This window comes from Neospora caninum, chromosome XI (genome assembly GCF_000208865.1).
Source record: "Neospora caninum Liverpool complete genome, chromosome XI".
Classification (NCBI taxonomy): Eukaryota; Apicomplexa; class Conoidasida; order Eucoccidiorida; family Sarcocystidae; genus Neospora; species Neospora caninum.
In genome coordinates, this window is record NC_018397.1 from 3,361,531 (window position 1) to 3,382,836 (window position 21,306).

A 21,306-nucleotide genomic window follows, 5' to 3' on the forward strand; every position below is an offset into this window, starting at 1 on the left:
GTGTTGGTTTTGAATTCCGTGAGAACCTTCCCTAATGCCTATGGTGAACAGTGTTTGCCTTAACTTGTTAAAACTCAATCATTTTGATAGGTGACAGGTGTATGCAGAGGCATCACGACTATCCAATCCACTGAAGAAATATGCACGCTGTTGGCTATGCTGTGGCCCATAAGTGGCTATGCTAGACCTGGGATATGGAGCATGAGGAATACTCACAACTGGAAATATGCTTCCTAGCAGGGTCTCAAAGACCTGTTCCATGACGATGATAGGCTTCTCCGCAGTCTTCCGGGAGGCATCCAGCTGAGCCCCTATAAGGCATCCCTCGTGTGCAGGTAATTTCTTCGAACAGAAGGTACTCATTGTGGAGGCTTTCCCGACAGTTGACCCTGTGTGGACCATGTAACCCAAACGCCTACTTAGAAATATCGAAAGTAATAGGCTCCTCAGATTTGGTTGAAATCAGCTGCAACATTCTGTGGAAAGCCAAGTCAGGCTTCAACCAGGTTTCCTCCTACCATGGATACAGCCAACTGTCCGGCGATGGAGACTGCCGCCTGTAGCAGTAGAGGCTGCGGCTCCGGTCGTGGCACTACGAAGACGAGGATTGATTCTGGGATCCTTCAGCAGCACAGGTTCAAGTGAGCGGTTGGGGAACCTCGCAACATTTTCACCACATTTTTTTGGCTCTTCCAGCGGACCAAAAATGCTGTAGCGAATACGAAAAGACATGACCACAGGTGCCGATGAAGACGGTTGGACCAGATATTGACAGATTCATGTGCATTCGTTAGCCGGCATTTTTAGGTAGATGCATGTAACAGATCTCTCCTCGGGGTCTCCGAAGGGACCATACAAGCCGAACGGTCTTCTGAACCCACTGATACATTATAGTACATGTCATCCCTAGAGCACATAAGCTCACACTACATGCAGAAGTGTTTGAGTCACAAAAGTCAACAAGTCCCTGGAGCAGAACTAACAGATGGAAGCAGAAATCACAGGTATATGAGACAGACAAACTACACCACCTGATCAGAACGTGTCCAATTGACGAATGTGAATAAACCGAAACACGGACTGGCAAAAGTATTATCAACAGAAGTGAGCTTCTCATGCTGCGCCCGTTGTTAGACACCAATTACAGCCACCCGAAGTTGAAGAAGCTGTAGAAACCAGGTGACGGATCCCGAGAGTTAGATGAACAATCAGAGTTTCACTGAAGTACAGAGTATTCTCGTATCCCGTCGTTGCCTCCGTTTGCCTTCAGGGTCTTCAAATTCACATTTTGTAAATACTTTTTCAAAGGCAAGTGCACACGCGGTAGTGGTTGTACCTTCGCGCATGGGATTGAAGAGTTGCGCGAACGCCCGCAACTAAGCAAAACTCGCATCTGCGAAAAATGGCGGCAGGGATTGTGCGAGCACGTCAACTCCGAGGATTGCAAGTTTGCTCACGGAAAGGAAGACTTGAGAATTGCGAAGCCTGGAATTTGCGACCTTCACAGACAAGGTAGGTTACAGACGGTTGCTTGCCTTTCACTGCCTTTTGTTTCTGGTTGTCTAGACAGTAACTCATACGGCGAACCGCGTACACGCGATATCAGTTTCAGTTACGGCGGTCTTATGTCTGACCAGGTCAGATCAGGGAGACTGTAGCCTGGTTCATTTGATTTAAGTTACAATGCCTTATGAGCTGTGTGTGGCAGCGCGATCGGTGCGAAATTCTGTGGCCTGCTAATCCAGACGGTGCTGCAGACGAAGCTTCGACGAAGAACCGTTAAAAGCAATAATGTGTCTTACTGATAAATCAGCCGAAACAAAAATTCCGTTTGATCATTCTGTGTTCTGTTAGGGAAACCGCACTTGATTTCGGCGTATACTTGCCTTGTCTGAGGAGAAGCATGTGTCACTAGTCCTTCACCTTTCATCCTCTTTCACGTTGTGTGCCTGATCGGTCAGGACTCTGCGCCTACGGCGAAAACTGTCGTTTCGCTCATAATGAAGATGAAGTGACGACGCAGCTCCTGCTCTCTTCTGCTACCAAAACGCCCTTAGAAGTCCATCAAGCCGTCCAGGGTGCGTGGAATAAATTGAGGAGGACGACGGCATATTACAGCCGTCCTCATCATCGGAAGGCTGGAGTGCATGATCAGCCGTCCGTTTTTGAGATTCCAGAGTCATCCCTGCTTTGCCCTGGCCCGACTGGCACCTTCGAACATTTTTCGAACGAAACAGCAAATGCTGGAGAAACCCCTAGTGTCCAACCCGCCGGCCCATCGGTTAGCTTAGGAGCTTCCAGAGAACAGCGTTATGGGGGGGGTGTCATCCCAGCTGTCTCCGCGGGCCACACATTGACTTCAGGTAACAACTACAGGGACCTATATGTGCTTACCTCCTCTGCAAGACTTGTCGGCAATTCAAGGGGGACAACCCAAACCACACCCGCGCCATGGCCAGACTGCCCTGATACATCCGGCCCTTCAACATACGAAAATAACAGTGGGGGTGCGAACTCATCGAAAACATTGGAACAGAGGGCCAGCGCAAATGGCGGATCGGTTCCCCTTGTCTTGCCTCAAGCAGCAGCCTTTCAGACTGGTGCATCCCCTGACGCAGTTCGCTCATGGTTCATCCAAGGACGAACTGTCTCCGCTTCAAATGTATTGAGGGGCAAAGGAGGCCAGATGCGATTGGCTGAACATGCGGCTGAAACAAATGTGGCAGGAGACGCCAGAATCACACGATTCCAGGCATCTCGCAGTGCTCTTATGGGCCTTGGCACGACTGACTTTGCTGTCTGCTCGGCGAGCCCACGGGATGACAGCTACAGAGGGAGCTGGAGCACTCGTACAAGTAGTGACGAAGGCATTGCCTCCTCTGAATGCACTCGCAGAGTTCAAAACTGGAGAGAAAAAACAACATCAGACTTGCCCACTAGCTGCCATAGTCGGAGTCGCCTGGGACAACGACAGGTGCTCGATGACAGCAGCTCCGCCGGCAGTCGCTGGCGTACAGGCAAAAGGCTCGCAGAGTCAATCAAGGCGGTGTCGTGTTCGGCGTCCCAGAGTTTTAGCGAAAAAGACTGTCCAAGTGCCAGAAGCAGACGAAGTAGCGCTTTCGGGTCCAGCAGCGTGGGAAGGGAGTCCACAAGTTACGGCTGCCGTATAAGAGACAGTTGCACGACAGTCACCAGCATCCGATCTGATACCAGCAGTATCCAATGGATGGGTCGAGATGGTACCTCAAGCCCTGATGTGACCCCCGCCAGGATGTATATGAGTGATGGTGGGGGTAGCCGTGCTTTGTCGGATGTAGTTGGAATCAGGGCAAAGACTTCGAAAGCAAAATTCATGGATCCTGACCTCCAACCTTCCTCAGGAGCAGGTCGCAGTTTATCTCGAGTGACGAGCGATCCCCGGAACCTCGGGACGACAGGCAAGAAGGGGGATGAGAAGAAAACTCGAAGTCGTCAGGGCCGTCTGCTTTTATCACCAGCTGCAGCAGGTTACAGTTCTCAGCCATCCACGGGGCATACCGGACGCGAGCAACAACCGGGATACCGCGGAGATTCCGTAGGAGCATTATTCGAAGGATCGGGAGGAGGGATCACCGGTGACCGTGTGGCACTGAAATGTGAAGCAGTTCTGTGTGCTTCTTGCGCATCTGTTAAGCGCCTTGGGGAGAAGAGACATACTGTATTTGGCTGCGGGTCGGTGCATCGGCGACACCCACAGTTGCAGCAACCTCTTCAGCGAGGTCTCATAGTTCCCGAAGGCCGTGACAGTCGCTGGTCGGTGAGAGCGGACATTGTCTCAAGTTCCTGTTGGCAGCCGGGTGAGCCTACCGCTAGTGTGACTGCAACAGCAGCACGCGTGCCGACATCGGGCGATAAAGCGACACAGCCTTCGAACGCAGACATTTTCTGTTGGGAGGAACGGCGACGGTATATAACGAGTCTGGGCCAGCAGCCACAGTCACACAGGTTCAGATGCAGTGACCGCAGCTCCGCGGCCTTGAGCGCGCGAAAAAGCCGGCAATATCAATACCAGCACAGGTTAAAACAGGATCTAGCGGCATCAAGGAAGGAGACAGCATCCTGCGTCGCGAGCGCGTTCGGTGATCAGACACAGAAAACATCAAGTGGTGTCCTGCATCAGCCTAGCGCACAGCCTGAATTTCAGGCAACCCAAAGCACTGAAGTTAGTCCGACGTCGTTGTCAACAGTGGGCAGTCTCCAAAGGACTTCTTCAAAGGGGCATTGTGTCGACCGGCAAAAATCAAGCAAGAGATGGTTGGGCGAACCCGAACTCGCCTGTTGCCCACCAGCTTCGTCCCCAACTCCTCGAGGCACGAAACCAGATTCGCGTCTGTGTAATCCGAAGACTGATCACACGCCCTCTCTCTCTAAACTTTCCAGCAAAGCTGGAGTTTCAGGGGACCAGCTCTCAGGAGATAAAGTAAAGCCTGGCATTGATCTCACCAAAGCAGTTGAAAGTTCCCCGGGCTTGTCTGCTTCTACAGCAGGCACAGCGTATCTACCCGCTCAGTCATCACTACGCGATCGAGAGAAGCCTTCGCTTGCACCACCCGCTGTCGTAATGCCGGCGTCAGCGAGGAAGAATGGCGTTCTGATGAGAAATTTTAGTGACGCAGTACGTGTTTTCGGTTCGTGCTCGCGGCTGTCAGATGTCGACAAAAGAGATGATTCGGTGAATCCAAGTCTAGACATTGGCGATGGCCCGCCAACTGTGTGGCCCGGCAGCACACTCGCCCCCTTTGGGAAACATGGACCATTCAACTCCGCAGTTGCCTCGGCAGCGTACTCACCTGTACCGCTCCACGCACACGAACGCGCCTCCCCAACAGATTTGAGTGAGCCGGCCAACGAGACTGAACGGAATAAGGATCTTGTCAGCGGAGATAACGGGCACCAGTGGAATGTCGATTGCCCGTACGATGTGGGTGGGAAGAAGCCTCTGCAAATCTCCCCTGTGTTCGCCGCATGTGCTGTGTCTGCCGGCTTCCTAACAGGTCCAGATGCATTTTGGATGCCAACCGGAGGAAGCGCAAACCCCGGTTCCCGCGAGGTGTGTGGAACGCTTCACTGGAGCCTCGACACCCTCCATGGACGGGTACTTTCCGGAGCGGAGGTCCTTGAGCCACCGGTGCTTGATGTGTCTGGATCTGGAGACCACGCTGCCCCTTTTGAAAAGACCTCTCAGGTTTTCTTGGGTGCTCAGCCAGTCTCATGCACCAACTACCACACCATTCTAAGAAATCTCTGCATCCAAATGGGGGGAGATGGTATTACCGCTTTCCTTACGGCTGCGGCAGCCCGGGCCCAGTATGCCGATTGAAGGAAAGAGTAATGAGACGAGAAAGAGCACGGCTCCTTGACTTATACTTCGAGGGTCTTCCCTGATGACAAGCGTTGGAGGCATCCAAGAAAGAATAGAGATGAGCACGCACACAGCACTACGTCGTCTGGTGCGCCGTGCACGAGAGGCTGTTCTCTGGGGCAACACAGACATGTCCCTTCTTCGCATTGATTGGTTTTTTTTTCCAACGATGACCTGGTGTTGGTGACAAACGAGGCACGCCGCGGGAGGCATGCCGGTTGCTCGCCATGCCAGGAAGAAACAACGAAATATATTGGGTGCCCTGTAGTTACGCGTTACTCACATCATCGAGACGTTTTTAGAAAGACGTATTCATCAGCGTTGTCGTCGTTATCGAAAGTACTTGGTCTGTTTGCACGGAAACACACGCTGAAATAAATCGAACAAGTAGCGAGAAGAAATGCGTAGAGTAGCCACCAATTTTGCACGTCGAAAGACAGTTGGCGCTTGCTCGGTAAAGCCGTCGATCACTGCCAGGTTTTGGTGTAAACGAAAGGCTCTTCAAGGACAGAGACGTCTCTCTGAGTTGAGCGCCAGATTGGTTACCGTCTCCGTGTTACCTCCATGTGACAACGCGACTGCGAATTGCCTTTTGCTGCTTTTCACAAGCAGCACCTTATTGCCGATCGGGAAACCCATTTCTGATTTGTGAAAAACCGATAATCGAAACGTGGTGTTACGTCTCTACGCCGGGCCCTCGTCAGAGTTTGGCAATCCCACAAGGAAGCAGGCACACCAAGAGCCCTGTACGAAACCTACTGATTCACCCCCACTCATCTAGCATTTATCTCTCGTACACAGGAGCGTGCAGCTTTGTCTGCGTGTGTGTTTAGTGTGTTTGCTACCAAAACAAAACAACATACTAGAGCCTCAGAGCTTCTCACATGCCTACTGTCATTGCAGGGAACAGGCAAATGTCCACGAGAGCTCCCCACCTTGCTGCTTATAGTTACGTGGGTCAAGAGCTTGCGGCGGTTTCCGTCGTATGCACTGCCGCTATCAGAATATACTGTCGTCCAGCATCGCATTTCAAGGTTCAGGCACCACCCCGTAATCTAAGCTAGTCATTCGCTTTCACTCGTTGTACCATCATGAAAGTATCGGCAATCGCAGACACAGAGAATGGTTTCGTCTCCCATCGCAGTGGTCTTCTTCCCTTTCCCACATCAGTACCGTGCTCTCCATATGCATGTTCGGCGTTTCGAAATCAGCTACGAACGCTTAAGGCGGTCGCAGTTTTGTGAGTTGTGAGCAAGGTTCTTGAATTGGCAAGCGCGGGAATACCATCATTGTCCGGTGCCTTGCACCGCAGGGGCTGCCCGTTCCAGTCCTCGCACTACCGACTTCGCCATTGAAACTATTGCACAGGTTCACAAATGCGTATGGTACACGCAGTACCAGGTGTGTTAGGCTTCTCTACTAGCACGCCAAGGGGCTCACGTTACCGTTAAGTTACGGGGATGTAGTTTCCTATCAGTAGCATGATACACGATAAAAGATATTGTCCAGAAGCCAAAGGCACGCTACTGTTTCGCTCTCGGGTCCTAGTTCCGTCTGAAGGTCTCCTGTCTACGAGGTCGAAGTACGATCTAAATTCCACCGTGTCTAAAGCTCACAACTACACATTCTCTGTGCAACTTCTTGACTTCGCTTGTTGGTGTGCACGTGTCCAGCAGAAAACCGTTAGGGGCCGCCCGCAAGGCTCGTGATTCAAGGTCGTACAGCAAGGAAGACAACAAAAGACTCCGGATGAACAAAAGAAGCACGTGTTCTGGATGCGTTTGATCCATACCGCACCGATTGACCACGACAAAATCCACCACAAATCTCCTTCCCGGGCTGCTCAAACGTCAGGCTCAAACAACTCCTACGCTAACCCGAACTCCACACACGGCCTCTCCAGAGACGTCTTCTGCTCCAGAGACCCCCTTAAAAAGAAGGCGACACGCGCCCGTAAAGCGAAACCTGTGTGTACACGACTATGCGCGCACATACATACATACATACATACATACATACATACATACATACATTGAGCCATCTACGTGTATGTGCCTTCATACACATAAATCGAAATACAGAGAAAGAAGCCGTTGAGGGCTCAGGTCAAGTTAGCAAGTATGTCAAGCTTTCCGTTTTTTGCCTTCCTGAGGCTGGGGGCTGCCACCCCCTGTGGCAGAGAGAGCCGCAGAAATGACAGCATTGATTTTGGGCAAATGACTGGAAGGAAGTGAGGCACGCAGCACTCCTTCGTGCGTAAAGTAGATTACCCCATCAAGTGCGGGTTCAGACGGCGGCGCCTCAGTGCCCGATGCGACAGTAGGAGCAGCACACGATGAAGGCGCCCCACAAGTGGATGGCTCTGTGCGGGTTTCAGTCGCAGACTGGGTCGTCTCTCGATTCGTTTCGCTCGCTCCGCCGGAGCGGGAGGAAGCTCTGTCTTGAGAACTCCCAGAGTCTGAAGCAGAAAAAAGACCAAATTATCGGTACACAGGCAGGGAGCACAAACGCTCGTGAATAAATGAAACACGGCCTCCCGGTCCAGGGATCGACACGTGCGCGACGAGACAGAGAGGGTCTGTCGTTGAAGAGCGCCTACGCGTTTGCACACTGATAGATGTCTTTATTTACTGATACAGAAGTAATCCCACCCATATACGTATGCCTCTAATTTTCCAAATATACGCACATCTGACCCAGTGTCCACAGATAGCGTGACTACTCTGTTTTATCTGCAGCCGGTCTCGCCCTCTGCGGTCCTCTGTCTGGCCCCACCGAGCGGCGTGTGCCGACCAATCCTGCCCTCTTTTTCTTGGACGCTCGCCAACTGACCGCCTTCGTCCTTGACAGCAGCATCCTGCGCAGCCCGTCTTTGGGCAATACGTGGTATGGAGCCTGGAAGATTATACTTGGCCACAGTGCCGCTGTGAAGCGCGCGAACTCCTTCTCGTTTGTCTTTCGGAAGGAAGCGCCTCAGGTAGGCCATAACGACCTCGCCTCTCTGTCTCGCTTTCGGCGGAACGTCTCCGCTAGTTGAGGACGAGCCAGTTGCGTGGGAAGAGAGCGAAAGCGGCGAAAGCGTGGCGGCATGCACAGACTGAAGAACAAGAAGCCAATGCTGTTGGCGGTGTCGATACAGCAGAAGACGCCCCGTCAAGCAAATCGAAGGAAGGGAAGGCGCCGATCGAACGACAAGTGCAATCAATTCCTGAACCGCGCAAAAGAGAAAATGGGTAGTCGAGGAACCCCCGGAGTGGAAAGCCTCACACGCGGATGAAGGGAAAAAGGCGAGACCACTTGCTCGGATCACAAGTGAAATGAACCGTTGACACATGTGCACGCGAAAAATGGACAAACGCGACAAAAAAGAGAGGGCAAACGAGGAACAGCCCCGTTCCAACGGATCGAGAAGACATTTTGTCTGCAGAACACGAAACAGCAGGAGCAGCTAAGCGATTCCGGCCCAGGCACAGTAAAAATAGGTGACAAAAAATGGAAAACTCGAACAAGGATACATGCAGAGAGTGAGAAACATAATGTTTGTGTCTCCAGGCTCTTGCTCACAGAAACATGCAAGTACATAGATCTACATGTATATATATATATATATATATATATATAACACCCTGTAAATATATATGCTATATACGGTGAGTTGCTCGGCATGTGGGGGAAAACGAAAGACGTTTGTAGGCAACACATCTGCTTCTCTCTTTGTTGGCAGGTCCAGCTTTTCTTTACCTGCTGAGCCACTGCTGCAATTGTCTGTGCAACGTCCTGGCGAATGAAGGCCTGGGAGGAGAGCCTATGCAGGGCGTCCTGACACAACAGAGACAGGTACCACACTCTGCCTGGTAGTTCCCGAGAAATTTCTCCGCATACATAACAAGCTACACGAGCACATTTATGCATTTCTACGTTCATATATATATATATATATATATATATGTATGTAGCCGCCTTCGGCGTCCCCCTTGAAAGGGCGAGTGGCAAGAGTAGGGCACCAGATGAAGCTGGACACGGCAGAAACGTTCGCCTCTAGTAAGAAGAGGGGATGAACGCGTTCCTGGAAAGGCTTGTCGGTACCGAAAAGCGTTATTGTGGATCAAGCGGAACAAGGCGAGAAACGTCGTTCGAAGCTCCTCTGAAAACCTACTTTCAAGGCAAGCAGAAGAAGGCAGTCGCCATAGGGCAGGATCCCAGCCGCGGCCTGCTGCGGGTGCAATTGTGCAGCCACAGAGGAGTGAGCGGCAAACATCTTCGCATGACAGAGGCCCCAGAAAGATGAGGATGGAGAACGCGAGGGAGACGGGGACACGGTCTCGCGCAGGGTCGAGAAGAGAACTGAGAGGAAACCCAGAAGAAAAAGCCAGTGAAAAGAAGGGGAAGAGGGACGCGACGACGTATGAGAGGAGCAGACAAGGGGTTTGAGAAGGTAAAAACCAGCGGAGGAGGACAGAAGAGAATGGAGACACTGGAGCAAGAAGAGGAAAGACGGAGGTGTATGAACAAGCAGCAACGAAGATGGGACGGAGAGCAGAGGAAGCACAAGGAGGCGCGTAAACTATCCGGACCTTCAAGAAAGCCAGAAGCTTCGGTATCCTCTCAGAGGGGACGCCAGCCGGTGGTTCCGGTGCTTGTTCATGATTTGCTGGCGTGAACAGTGAAACTACAAAGAGAAAAAAGGGAGCGGTAGGGGTGGGGGAAAGAGCAGATGCGAAGAAGGCGAGGACAGGGAGTCGGGAAAATAAAAGAAGCGAAAAAGAGAGACGGGAACCGGTCGTGCGGCGCTATGTATACAGGCGGGATCATGGGACGGTGCGAACAAAAAGACGCAGAAAGAAAGAGGAAGAACAGGATGGGACCGGAGGGAGAGAAAAAGAAGACAAAGAAGTGAAGAGCAAGCAAACAGAACGAGAAGGCAAAAGAGGAAAGTATCCGTCTGCGTCCATCGAAGTAATAGCGCATATGCAGCGTCGTTCTCTCGTTGACAGGCGTACAGAGATAGCACGTAGACACCCGGACACCTGGAGACAAAACGGGATCGGCGCGCACCGCGACACAAAACGTCTCCTGATCCCGAAAAGATTGATTCATTTCCCTTCTTCCTTTTCCCCTCTTGTCTGACTTTCTCGCAGCTTCTCTACCTTTACAGGTGAAGAGAAAAAAACCCACGCGGAGGGGTGTGCGAGGAGAGAAAAGCGTCTCGCTCAGCCAACAGAGGCAGTAACCCCGCTACGCCTCTCGCCGTCGATTTCCTGAGTCATCCGTTCTTCTTTTCGCTTTTTCCTTTTCGATTCCGCCTCTTTGTTCCTCTTTAAGGTCTTTAGCTCCAGTTTCTTCGCTTCATATGCTCACTTTCTGCGTGGTAAACTCCTTAGCTCTGCGCCGCAGTTGCACATCCAGGACGTCTTGCGGCTTTGCTTAGTGTGTCATATTTTTGCATCAAGTAGCGATGGTGGTCTTCATCTGAAAGAACCGTTTGAGCTCTTCAGGCTAGGCAGGCGGTTCCGTGTCATTCTTTTCCCCTCCTCCCACGTCTTGTGTCTTTCTCACTTTCTTTTACCACTCGCTTTCCGCTTCCGAGTTCTTTGGGAAGTCTAGGATCAGGTGACATGGCGGCGACTCTACAGTTCTTTCTTGCGAGAGCCAAAGTGCCAACCAGCAGGATTTTCTTTTCTTCTTTACTGGGGATGGTTTTGCCTCGTTCTGACGCGGGGTGCCTGTTTCCGGCCAAGCGACGTTCTATTGTATTGCTCCGTCTCCTACTTTTTTCCAGATTTATGTACACCTCTACAGCACTTTTCTTCTCTGTGGCAGCACTTCGTCTGGCTCTTCATAGATTCCAAAGATCGACAGGAACATGTCTAGTCGTTCGTTGTCTTCCTCTCTGCCAGTCTTGCAACAGGCACATGTCCTCGTCGCTTCCCAACGAAATAGGCTGTTTCTTCCCGCCACTCTTCGGCGCGGCGGTACCCACTTTGGCGTCAGCAGGGCCCTCGCTAAATCAGACACGGGAGAAGATGAAAACCCCCCGCATTAAAAAAGCAGTGCTCTAACTGGGTTTTGCCGGAAGCCGTTTCTCTAAAAGGTTTCTCGGTTCGTTATTCACCGGAGCCTCTAGAGAGCGAAAACACCGCGGGGTCTGGTATATGCACAGAAAGCATACCTTAGCGGCTTTACGATGAAATTATCTTTCACCACTTCCAACAAAAGACGCGTTCACCTGGGGACAAGCCACGGCATGAGATGTCTCTTGCTTTTCGCATTCACTTTCAAGGAAAAAACAGGCATTTCGGCAAAAGACATTGAGGACAAAGGGAGAAATATGCTTACTCTCACAAAAAAAGGGGTGCAAAAACGTGAGGGAAAAGAAAAAAGATGCAAAACTCCACCTGTGCCGCCGAAATCTGCTACAGGTGTATCGCCTGCCGCTGAGGCACACCGCCTTCAGCCGTTGCTGCTCAATCGACTGACCTGAGAGTTGGTGGGCATCTCGCGGTTTCCTAAGAGTAAGCATCACCGCCAACGTCCCACCTCAAGTAGAGATAGCTGTGAAACAGATCCACTCCTTGCTATTCGATCATACGCACAGGCACCACATGCACACAGCTGGTGTAAGGATACTGCGTCAGACTAGTCTCCTGCACGACGCTCTATAACCGAACACAAACACCGCTACGGAAAAGTGCTTCCAAAGGCATGTACACAATATCCTGAGAAGCAATTTTGGTTCTCGGAAATGTTGTTCGCGTGTTACAGGCCGCTGTCCGTACATACACATACTAACGCAACACAGTAAGTGGACACGGGTGCATATTACAAGTGCCCCGGCGGCATTAGTGTCGAAGTGCACTCTTCATGCAAGCGAACTTTAAGCGTACGAACATCCTTACACATTCATACATTAATGTTTCATTAATGTACACCACAATGCTCCTGGAAGCAACGTGTTTAGAAATCGAAAAACAGTTCTCTGCGGATGCAAAAGATCCTTCCAGTACCCTCACGACATGTAACGGGTGGCCCATAGCTGCATGAGCCTTTGCTACCGTCCCAGTTCTCTCCCAAAACGGGGGCAGAAAAGCTGACTGTGTTTCCAAAGTAAAACGTCGAAGGATGCGGGGAGATGAGCTGCTTTCTTGATACTGCTGGCTATGCAATGACCTAGGCACAGACACGTGTATGTGTTTGTGCTTTAGGAGGCTTTTTGTACAGCCCTGGAAGTTTGAGCTGAAAAACACCGTCGTAAGTGGGGCGCACCCTGGGGCCGCATTTCCACCTGACAACGCTGTAGGATCCCTGCACCACTCTTCCTGTCTTTTTCGGCGACTTTTGCTCCCTTCGCTGCCTTTTCATCTGAATGTCGCCCGTGAGTGTCGCGTTCTCCCTGCGTTCCCCCCCACCGTAACGAGAGCAACTGTGTGCGCCGCAATGTATCCCTGACTGTCACCGCACATGCCGTCGATCTTCACAACGCGCTCAACCGCTTGCCTGCAGAAAGGACACCGCGGAAGCCGAAAAAGTCCGGTTTCTCGCTCCTGGTCTTCATCTCGCCTTCCCGCGCTCGCCCCGACTCTCTCCTCTGTTCGTCCTGCAGCGGGAGCAGTGGAAGCGCCTGGCTGTCGGAAAGAAAGACGCGCGGCTGCGGAAGAAAATGGCAGGAGCGCCGAGGCAGAAGGGTGGCCTAGCCACTCCCTCAGCCAGGTGACGCTTTGAGATCGCGCACGCTGGTGTTCTTTCTCAACAACCAAAAGCGCACAGGCTTCGCAGCATCCCCCATGTCCACAAGGCAAGAGAATCGCATTCGCTGCAGCCTCTGCGCAGATTTCACAGGCGGAGAACGAGAGGGCAGTCACAGAAGCAGACGCCGCAGAATCCGAGGCGAGATGGCATGCATGCTCCGTTGAGGCGGGCGGACGCGCAGCGGCGGAGTCAGGACCGGGCGAAGAAGGGGAGGAAGAGACGACAGAAGCCGCAGGAGAACTGGGTGGAGACGAAGAAGTGGGAGAGGACGGAGGTGATCGTGCAGGCGCACAAGCTGGAAGCAGTTGTGAAGCAGATTCAAGTTTGAAGGGAGGAGATGAATGGCTGCACGCAGTCGAAGAGGACCACGGCGACCCAAACTCCGTGGACGGGTGGCCACAAGGTGGGGACGCTCCCGGGGATGGGACATTGCGCGATGAAAGTGAGTCAACCGTTGCGTTGTCCTCCGAACAGGAGAGAGGATGGGTAGAATCAAGTGATCGCGCACGTGTGCGGGGTCTTCCTTTCTCATCCGAAGCCGTACCCTCCACTTGATCCACCTCGTCTCCACACGGTCTGCGTTCTTCGTTCTCTCTCCTAGGGCCTTGATCTCCCTCTCCAGTCCCTCCGCTTTTGTCCGGTTGAGAGCGGGTCTCGCCTCCTTTTTTCCTCTCGTGAGCGACTCGGAAGACCCGTTCAGTCTCCCTCTCTTCGTGAAGATCCATCCGGTTTCTCCGTGCGGTGCTTCCCAGTGTTTCCTCTGGCCCCTCATCGTCTCTCGCGCCTTTACTCGGCTCCCTTCCTCCTCTCTGCTGCCCCCAACGCGGCGCGCCCCTCCCTCCCGCCTCCCCTTCTGGTGTCTCTGCCAATGTCGCCGAATTCTCCAGGTCTTTCTCTCGCTCCGCTTCCCGTATACGCCCCGCTCCGCTGTTCCTCTTTCCCCGTTCTTCTCTTTCCCTCTCTTGACGCCCTTCATCGTCTTCTCTCTGCCTCGGGCTTCTCCGCCGGCTGTGGCGCGGGGGTTCTGAGGGCGCAGAAGAGCGTTCTCCAGCGTGCCTGGAGACTCTAGAAGCCTCTCCCCCTGCGCCGACATAGAGTTGCTCCTCCATTTTACCCTCGGGCAAACGCGTTTCAGAGGCTGCGGCACAGCGAATCGAGAGCGCCGAACAGGACGCAGCCACCCCACGGGCAGACGAACCAGAGGAAGAAGACGCACCAGTCGGCGAAGGCGACGGTCGTTCCCGTTCTGCTTTGCTGGCATTTTCAGACGCAAGTGGCAACGAAGAAGCGGAAGAAGGGACGCGATCCTGTGGACCTGGCGCAGATGCTGGAGGAACACCTAGAGGAAGAGAAGCGAGGGTCGTCGGCAGAGTTGCTGAAGACGAACTCGCTTCATGACCGGAACGCAGAGGAACCGTAAGTTCCTCTCCATTTCCTCTCTCAAGTGAAGAAAGAGAGCGTGGCGACGAGACGACTGGGAAACAGCAACACCCCGAAGATGCCACTGCGACGGAAGCGGTCACTTGATCGACGATGCGCTCCGCAATGCTGTAGAGGCAGAACACGCCGAAGACAAGAGAAAGGACACACACGCCGCAAAAACACCACACAAAACACGGAAATGGCGGGCAGGAGAAACCAGTCGAGAGCGCTACAGGTCGGCACGCGCTTGTCCCCGCAGCTCCAAAAGGTCTCCCCCTTCTTTTCCTTTTCTCTCCCGTTCCGTTTCCCCACTTCCCCTGAAGGCAGCGCGCAACGGATGGGGTGGGAGGACGCAAAACGACAAAGAACAAGACCTAAATGCCCGAGGCTGCTCTCCGCCTCCGAAGCAACAACCCAGACAAGGGCGCTGAGACTCTCGACGGGATCCATTCGTGTCGGTTCCAAAACCAAAAATGTCAACCCCCGTTGGCTGCTTTCACGAAGTCCAATTCTGGTCTGTTTTCAAGCCTGAAAAGCAGCAGAAAAGAACGAGAAGCCGTGCCCTCCTCCGCACCTGAAATACGTCGAACTCAGTTGCTTTAGGAGCAGCCGATCCCGAGGCTCCTCAACGAAGGCGTAGCCCCAGGGCGTTCCGCCAGCCGCTGCGCTCGCTCGCGCCCCGACTCCGACGTTGAAGAGCGGTCGGCGTAGGCCTGCAGAAAAACGGGATTGAGGCATCGGAGAGATATGCGGTGGCAATGTACCACTGACCAGCGAGGGACCGGAAGAGAACGTAAGGAAAGACGAGCTAAACCCGAAGAACGATGGCTGCTTCCCTCTCCTTCGGTTGACAGAAGTGCACGCTTCCAGCTGTCATCTCTCTCGTGTTTCGCCCGGAAGACGGGCGAAACTCGGTGTCTGTGGATTGGGATACTCTGAGAAAGTCCGTGCTCTCGGATCGAGAGGAAAGGAGAGACTCGGAAGGGGCCTCACCGCCTGCTGCGAACAGTTCAGGGTTGACAGCCATCACGCGAGCGTTCTGAGCTCTCTCTTCCTGACACGAGAACAAGCACATCCCACAGGAACTAGGCGATTACGAATCAGACGCGAAACAGGGGCAACCGAGCCTGTGCATGTCGCTGTGTCCGTGGTTCTGTCTCAGGTCTTGCCAGCGGCGCAGCCCTTGCTGACGCTACGGTCGTGTCCACGCTCTCACGCGCCGCACCCACACACATGCCGACATCGTCGACAGCGAGACACCAGAAAACTAGAGAGATCAACGGGATTTCTCAAAGAGAGGATACAAACCAGTGTGTAGAGGCAGGCAAATGAGTGCATGTGCGTTGGCTGGACGATCGACAGGTGTACCAAACAGGTGTCGACAGCCGCATGTAGTCAGATCAGATTCTCGGTTTTCTGCCGGGAAAAAAACGTCGCCCACGCGAGTGAACAGGGGGATCCCACTGCGTGCTCATCAGGCTCTGTGGCTGTGAGACTATATGTATATTTCCCTCTATAGTTGTACAGTTACGCAGGCCGTTTACAGAGCAGAGTCGAAAGGCGTAAACGTCCATGTCTTTGAGTTGGTGAGGCGGGGAACCGAGAAACGCTCACCCCTTTAGCGATCTGAATACGCGCGACAGCCTCGACGAACATGCACAAGATATGGAGCCAGACTGCCTGCATCCATGGCTGAATGGGACCTGAGAAAAAAAAACCAAAAAGCCACGGCCAGCATCAACGTGACCTATGCACCTGTTCACAGCTACCACTGTATGTCTCTATTTTTGATCACAGAAATGTACAACCAATTAACCATATTCCCCTGTATGAAGCTGTATGTAGATATGTAGAGAGATATGTATAGATATCTTTGTCTACAGGAAGTGTGTATGCGATGAGCGGACTAGGTCTGCCCACCGAAGATGCTGTATGTCTACCTATCCTTCACACACGTTGTCCTGTCTTTCCGTATGCCTGATCCCTGCTACCGCCAATCTCTCGACTTTAAGACATTTCTGTGAGCACCTATCCGGCTGTGTCCCAACCAGCCAGGGGGCTCTTTGCGCGTAGAAGCACAGACTTAAACCCTATTATACTCCTTCCTGTTGCTCCCCACAAGAACCGGTCAGCGAAGAAATGTGCATGCGCAGATGCGCGCATGACTCGTTGGCATGCACACAATTATAAGCATGCAGCCTAGGAACTGCTTGGGAGGAAAACTCGGCGAGAGCGCCGTGAACAGAGGAGGAGGCCTCACCAAGAAGAACAACGAGGGCTCCCGATATGGTGTGGGCGGATAGCAGGAATGCTGCGAAGACCAAGAGAAAGAAAAATTAAAGAATCCTGTCTCAGAGACTATCAAAAGAAGCGAGGGAGAAAACGTGGAGCAAACGCCAACTTGAAGTTCCTGTGGTCCTCGGTCTCTGCATCTGTTCGATGCTTGTATCCATGTGCACGTAGGCTTGTGTGGAGATTGGAATATCTGCATGAATGCATATATATATATATATATACATATATGGAGAGATACTGGGTGTAGCGGGAGTAACGGACGACCTCCCCGTATCTAGGCACATGTAGATTCATGTGGGTAGGCGGCCACACAGAGAGGCGAGGAGCCAGAAGGCAGGTTGAAAGGGTCGTGTAGACCGAAACGTGGGCACGAGGGCCAGCGAAGCCGGGCGCAAGCATGAATGCGTGGAACCAGTGATCTACAGGGAGAGCAGCCGGGACTCGCACATGTCTACAACAACGCCGGATAGTCTTGAAGGGATTCCCCCCACGGCGTGGCAATCTGCCTTTTCGGCGCAGTTGATCGCGGCTCTGGCTGACTTGATTACCTGCAACGGAGCACATTTCGCGGTAGGCATGGTAGCGTGATCCAAACAGATGGTCTCGGCGCCACATGAGCACACTCCACATTGTTTGCGCCCTCCGGCACAGCCGCTGAATCAGCAGTCTGTATCCCATGAGGAGAAGCGTCGCGTTGGTGAAGTCTCGGCTTCTTCCCCGTCCGTTTCGCCGTTCCTCTACACCGCTGGTTCTCAGGGACCCAGCAGTAAAAGTCGCAGCTGGATCCTGAGAAGGTGGGAGAAACGAGACGCGAAGAGGCGTCCGGGCCTCCTGAATGAAGCTCTGCTCGGCCGACGAGGCGAGAGAAGAGGACGGAGAAGAAAGAGAAGAAGCCGGGTCATCTTGTCCGGGGGATTCGTGTTCGCGCGGGACTTGGGTTTCGAGTTCCAAAGAAGCCACCGCAGCCGCGGGAAGACCAGAAGACGAAGCTGATGGCGCCTGCGCAGCGTAGGCGCTGCTCTCAGCTCCTCTCTCACCGCCGGAGACCGAGGAAGCCTCGCCGGAGTTCGGGCCCACAGGGCCAGGAGTGGAAACGAAAGCTGCCTGCGAGGAAGGCGCGCGGTACGCGTCCTGTCGACGCCGCCTGGCCTCAGCTTCGAGTGCGCTGGCTCTCCGTTTGAAGAACTTGGAGAGGCGGCGCGCAACGAGAGCCAGAAGCAGCGCCACCCATATCGAGTACTGGAAATACGCGTCTGGTAAAGGAGAAGCGAGAGAATGGAACGACCCGAATGATGGCATGCGTTTCTCCCTGAGAGACGGTGCGGGAGCGACACGCGCACTTCACAAGGAACGGCAAGGAAACAGAAAAAACTTGCGGGGACTTACGAGCCGAATGCTTCTCCTGCATGTATTGGAGGGGCGAAATAACTCCCAAAATCAACGAAGAAGTGAAGATGGAAGCGCATGAGCAACACATGGAAGCAGAAGATGGCGCGACCGGTAAGTTGGCAAATCTGTCGGTGTCTGCGTGGGGGCTCCACGAACGCAGCGGGCACAGGAATGACGAAAGTGCTTTCTTTTCCTTACAAAAGACAGGGACGGGAATGTTGGTGCCATCCATATCGCCTGCCATGCACCCTTGCGTCGCGGAGAGACTGTAAGGGAAGATACAAAATCCCAGCGCCCTAAAAGAAAACACGACACAAATCACCATAAACATTCGTCATCTCCATCAGTTATGAGGATGTGAATAACCTCGATTATATACTTGCGTGCCGCACCCCCGCATTCATATATATATATATATATATATATATGCATATGTACATATATATGTATATCTCGGTCTGGGCTCTTTGTCGTCGGTACGTGCGAAGCGCAACCCGCTCAGACACACTTCTACAAAGGCTGTGAGTATGCCTGGGAAGATCCAAATGGAGGTACACGAGTACGCGAAGGCCGCGCATGTTCTCGTTCCACATTTCTGCAGATATATGTCGCCACGTTTGCGTCAGCATTTCTGTGCGAGTGGCTGTGGGATTGTTTCCTGATAACTGGAGTCGTATTCAGTATCCTAGGGACTGTAATGCCTCTGTTTATTCTCTTTGAGTCATGCAGTTATGGTCTGGCATCCTTCGAGAGACGTGGCGCTGCTCGCAGGCTCAGTCGTAGAGGGTGTGTAACTTCGCTCACGCACAGCCTCGTCCTTTCTTGGATTTCCGTCCTGTGAACCTCTGTAGTGCATAGATGTATGCAAGTGTGCAACTACACAAGTATGTATTTGAACGTGAAACATAAAACTTCAGCAGCTAGAGGCACGAAGGGTCGTGCGTACACCGGTGGCCGTTTCGCTCCGCGCACATGCACGTACCAAACGGAGAAGCCGCCGACAACTCGCAAAGGCTTGGAGACAGCCGCGGAAGAAAGGACAGCTCCGGTGGGGTCCAGGTCGTCTTGAAGAAGTAGGGCCTCGCCGAGCGCCCGGACGGCGAGAGAAAACCAGCGAATCATCATCACGACTAACGAAGCGTAGACGAGCAGAAGGGGGGGCGTGACGTCGTAGTGTTCTGGATCTACCCAGGAAAACAAGGTTGGGCCGTGGCTTGAAGGAGACAGGGCAGAAGGCGAGACCGGCGACGGCTGCTCCGCGTCTCCAGGAGGGAGTGCGAACGAAGCGAGAGAGCTCTCCTGCGGAGAAACGGAATGTTTGCGTATCATTACACCAAGTCGCAAACGCCGCTTGTCATCGCTGCTTCCTCGCTCTCCTTCCCGCTCTCCTTCCCGCTCTCGCTCTGCCTCGAAAGCAACAGCCGCCTCTCCCAGCACGCCCCCGTCTGTTGCGGAAACTGGTTCCGGCGTTTCCGATGGCAGGCTGGAAGAGGCGTGTGACTTGGATGCTCCAGGCGAGAGGTCAGTGCGCGTAGCTCCTTCCTGACTGGCCTCCGAAACCCCGCTCCGTCCCACGGGTGAGGGCGACTCGGCGGGAGCGAAGGGCGAAGAAGACGCGGGCGGAAAAGAGGCGACAGAGAGGGGGAGGACGCCTGGCTGGAAGAACTGAAGGCACGATGTGCAACTCGAGGCTTCTACGGCAAGCGGGAAAATTGGAGAGTCACGGACCGACCGCCCGTTGATTGAAGGGAAGGGGTAGCTGTTGGAAGCCGCAGTGCCTTGCGAAGAGGCAGGAGACGGAGCCGGCGGAAGCAGCGGCGACGCGGTCAGGCGCTTTCTCGGCTTCTGGTCGTCCTCGGTGCTTCCCTCTCCGTTCTCCCCTTCTGCGCTTCTCTTCCGAAAAAAGTGCCACAACCTCAACTGCTTGAAGAGGGATGTTTCACTGTTGTATTGAGGAACGAGCAGGATGGGGAACGGCTCGCCAAGTTGCTGGAATGCCAGTGAGTCCGCGCGACTTTCCGCCTCCGTTTTGTCCCCTTGCCCCCCTCTCTCTCCTCCGGACGGCGTACGTGTCTCCCCTCCACTTTTAGCAGGTCGAGGCTCGTGCCCAGCCTTTGACTGCTCCAGCTGGGCTCGGCGTCTTGCCTGCTGCGCAGCAAAAGTGACCTGGGCAGTCGAGAGGGGGACAACGATGCTCTCTGTCAACTCTTCGGCGTTTAAGGTTTGGTGCACATACACCCAAGTTCGGGTGTCTAGGTGTCCTGTCAAACTGGGAAGAAGGAGTTGAATCTCCATCAGCAGGGGAAGGAGACCGAAAACCAAGATAACCAAGCTTCTCAAGCCCGAAAACTTGGATACACCTCCAAGAGTCGCGTCCAGAGCCTCCTGATCTAGAGGTGACAGAGGAACACGGCCTGCTTCGGCCTCGCTTTCTTCACTCTGCGGGCCGCCACGCGGCCTCGTCGAAGGCCTTGTTGCCGTCGAAGGGGGCGGTGACGAAGATGGGATTGAAATTTGCATAGAGCTGCGCGGCAGCGCAAGACCCGAGCCGGAAAAGAGGGGGCGCGAAGAGAAATCAGGAGGCAAACTTTCACCCCTCCCCGTATTCGCTGTAGACGAAATCGGGACATTGTTGATCCCTGCATCTGGAGAAACAAGTCGAAGTTGATGCACTTCCACATCTCGCGAACGCGGCAAAAGATGAGACGAGAGGGAATCCATTTCCACTGACGCCCCTGGCGGCGGGAACTCGCGGCCTCGTCCCCGTGAGAGGGCCTCCCCAGCAGCCAGCAGGCTCTCTGGAGAAGCCATGTTGATCTCGCCGCGTTTCCCCTCAGAAAGACACTTGGCAAATAGAGTGGCTCTCGGGTCGTAGGTTTGCGGCGAAGTGTCGGTCAAACGCTTTACGAGTTAAACGCACTCAAAAAGCCTCAGAGAGAGAACAACCTGACAGGCTACACGACGGAGGCTGAGCGGGAGGGACAAAAATGTTCAGAGGCACAGGAGGGAATGGATTCAAAGTCTTCAGAGGCACAGGAGGGAATGGATTCAAA

The 21,306-nt window shown here is 53.5% G+C and overlaps 3 protein-coding genes across 3 annotated transcripts; 1 reads left to right on the plus strand and 2 right to left on the minus strand.

Annotated features, from left to right (window-relative positions):
• Positions 1-519: 519 nt before the first annotated feature.
• NCLIV_056995 (uncharacterized protein) lies at positions 520-1,658 on the plus strand (the record flags this gene model as incomplete). Its single annotated transcript, XM_003885255.1, has 2 exons — positions 520-641; positions 1,328-1,658. 2 exons carry the CDS (start codon positions 520-522, stop codon positions 1,656-1,658), a joined length of 453 nt encoding a protein of 150 aa, XP_003885304.1.
• Positions 1,659-7,524: 5,866 nt separating this feature from the next.
• NCLIV_057000 (conserved hypothetical protein) lies at positions 7,525-9,659 on the minus strand (the record flags this gene model as incomplete). The annotated part of the gene is made up of 4 exons (XM_003885256.1): positions 7,525-7,859; positions 8,285-8,609; positions 9,143-9,220; positions 9,558-9,659. 4 exons carry the CDS (start codon positions 9,657-9,659, stop codon positions 7,525-7,527), a joined length of 840 nt encoding a protein of 279 aa, XP_003885305.1.
• A 3,213-nt stretch (positions 9,660-12,872) lies between these two features.
• On the minus strand, positions 12,873-20,974 carry NCLIV_057010 (conserved hypothetical protein; the record flags this gene model as incomplete). The annotated part of the gene is made up of 10 exons (XM_003885257.1): positions 12,873-13,046; positions 13,692-14,171; positions 14,671-14,695; positions 15,144-15,282; positions 15,563-15,623; positions 16,184-16,272; positions 16,830-16,880; positions 17,413-18,117; positions 18,452-18,549; positions 19,236-20,974. The coding sequence occupies 10 exons, from the start codon at positions 20,972-20,974 to the stop codon at positions 12,873-12,875; spliced, it is 3,561 nt and encodes a 1,186-aa protein (XP_003885306.1).
• Between the last annotated feature and the right edge of the window lie 332 nt (positions 20,975-21,306).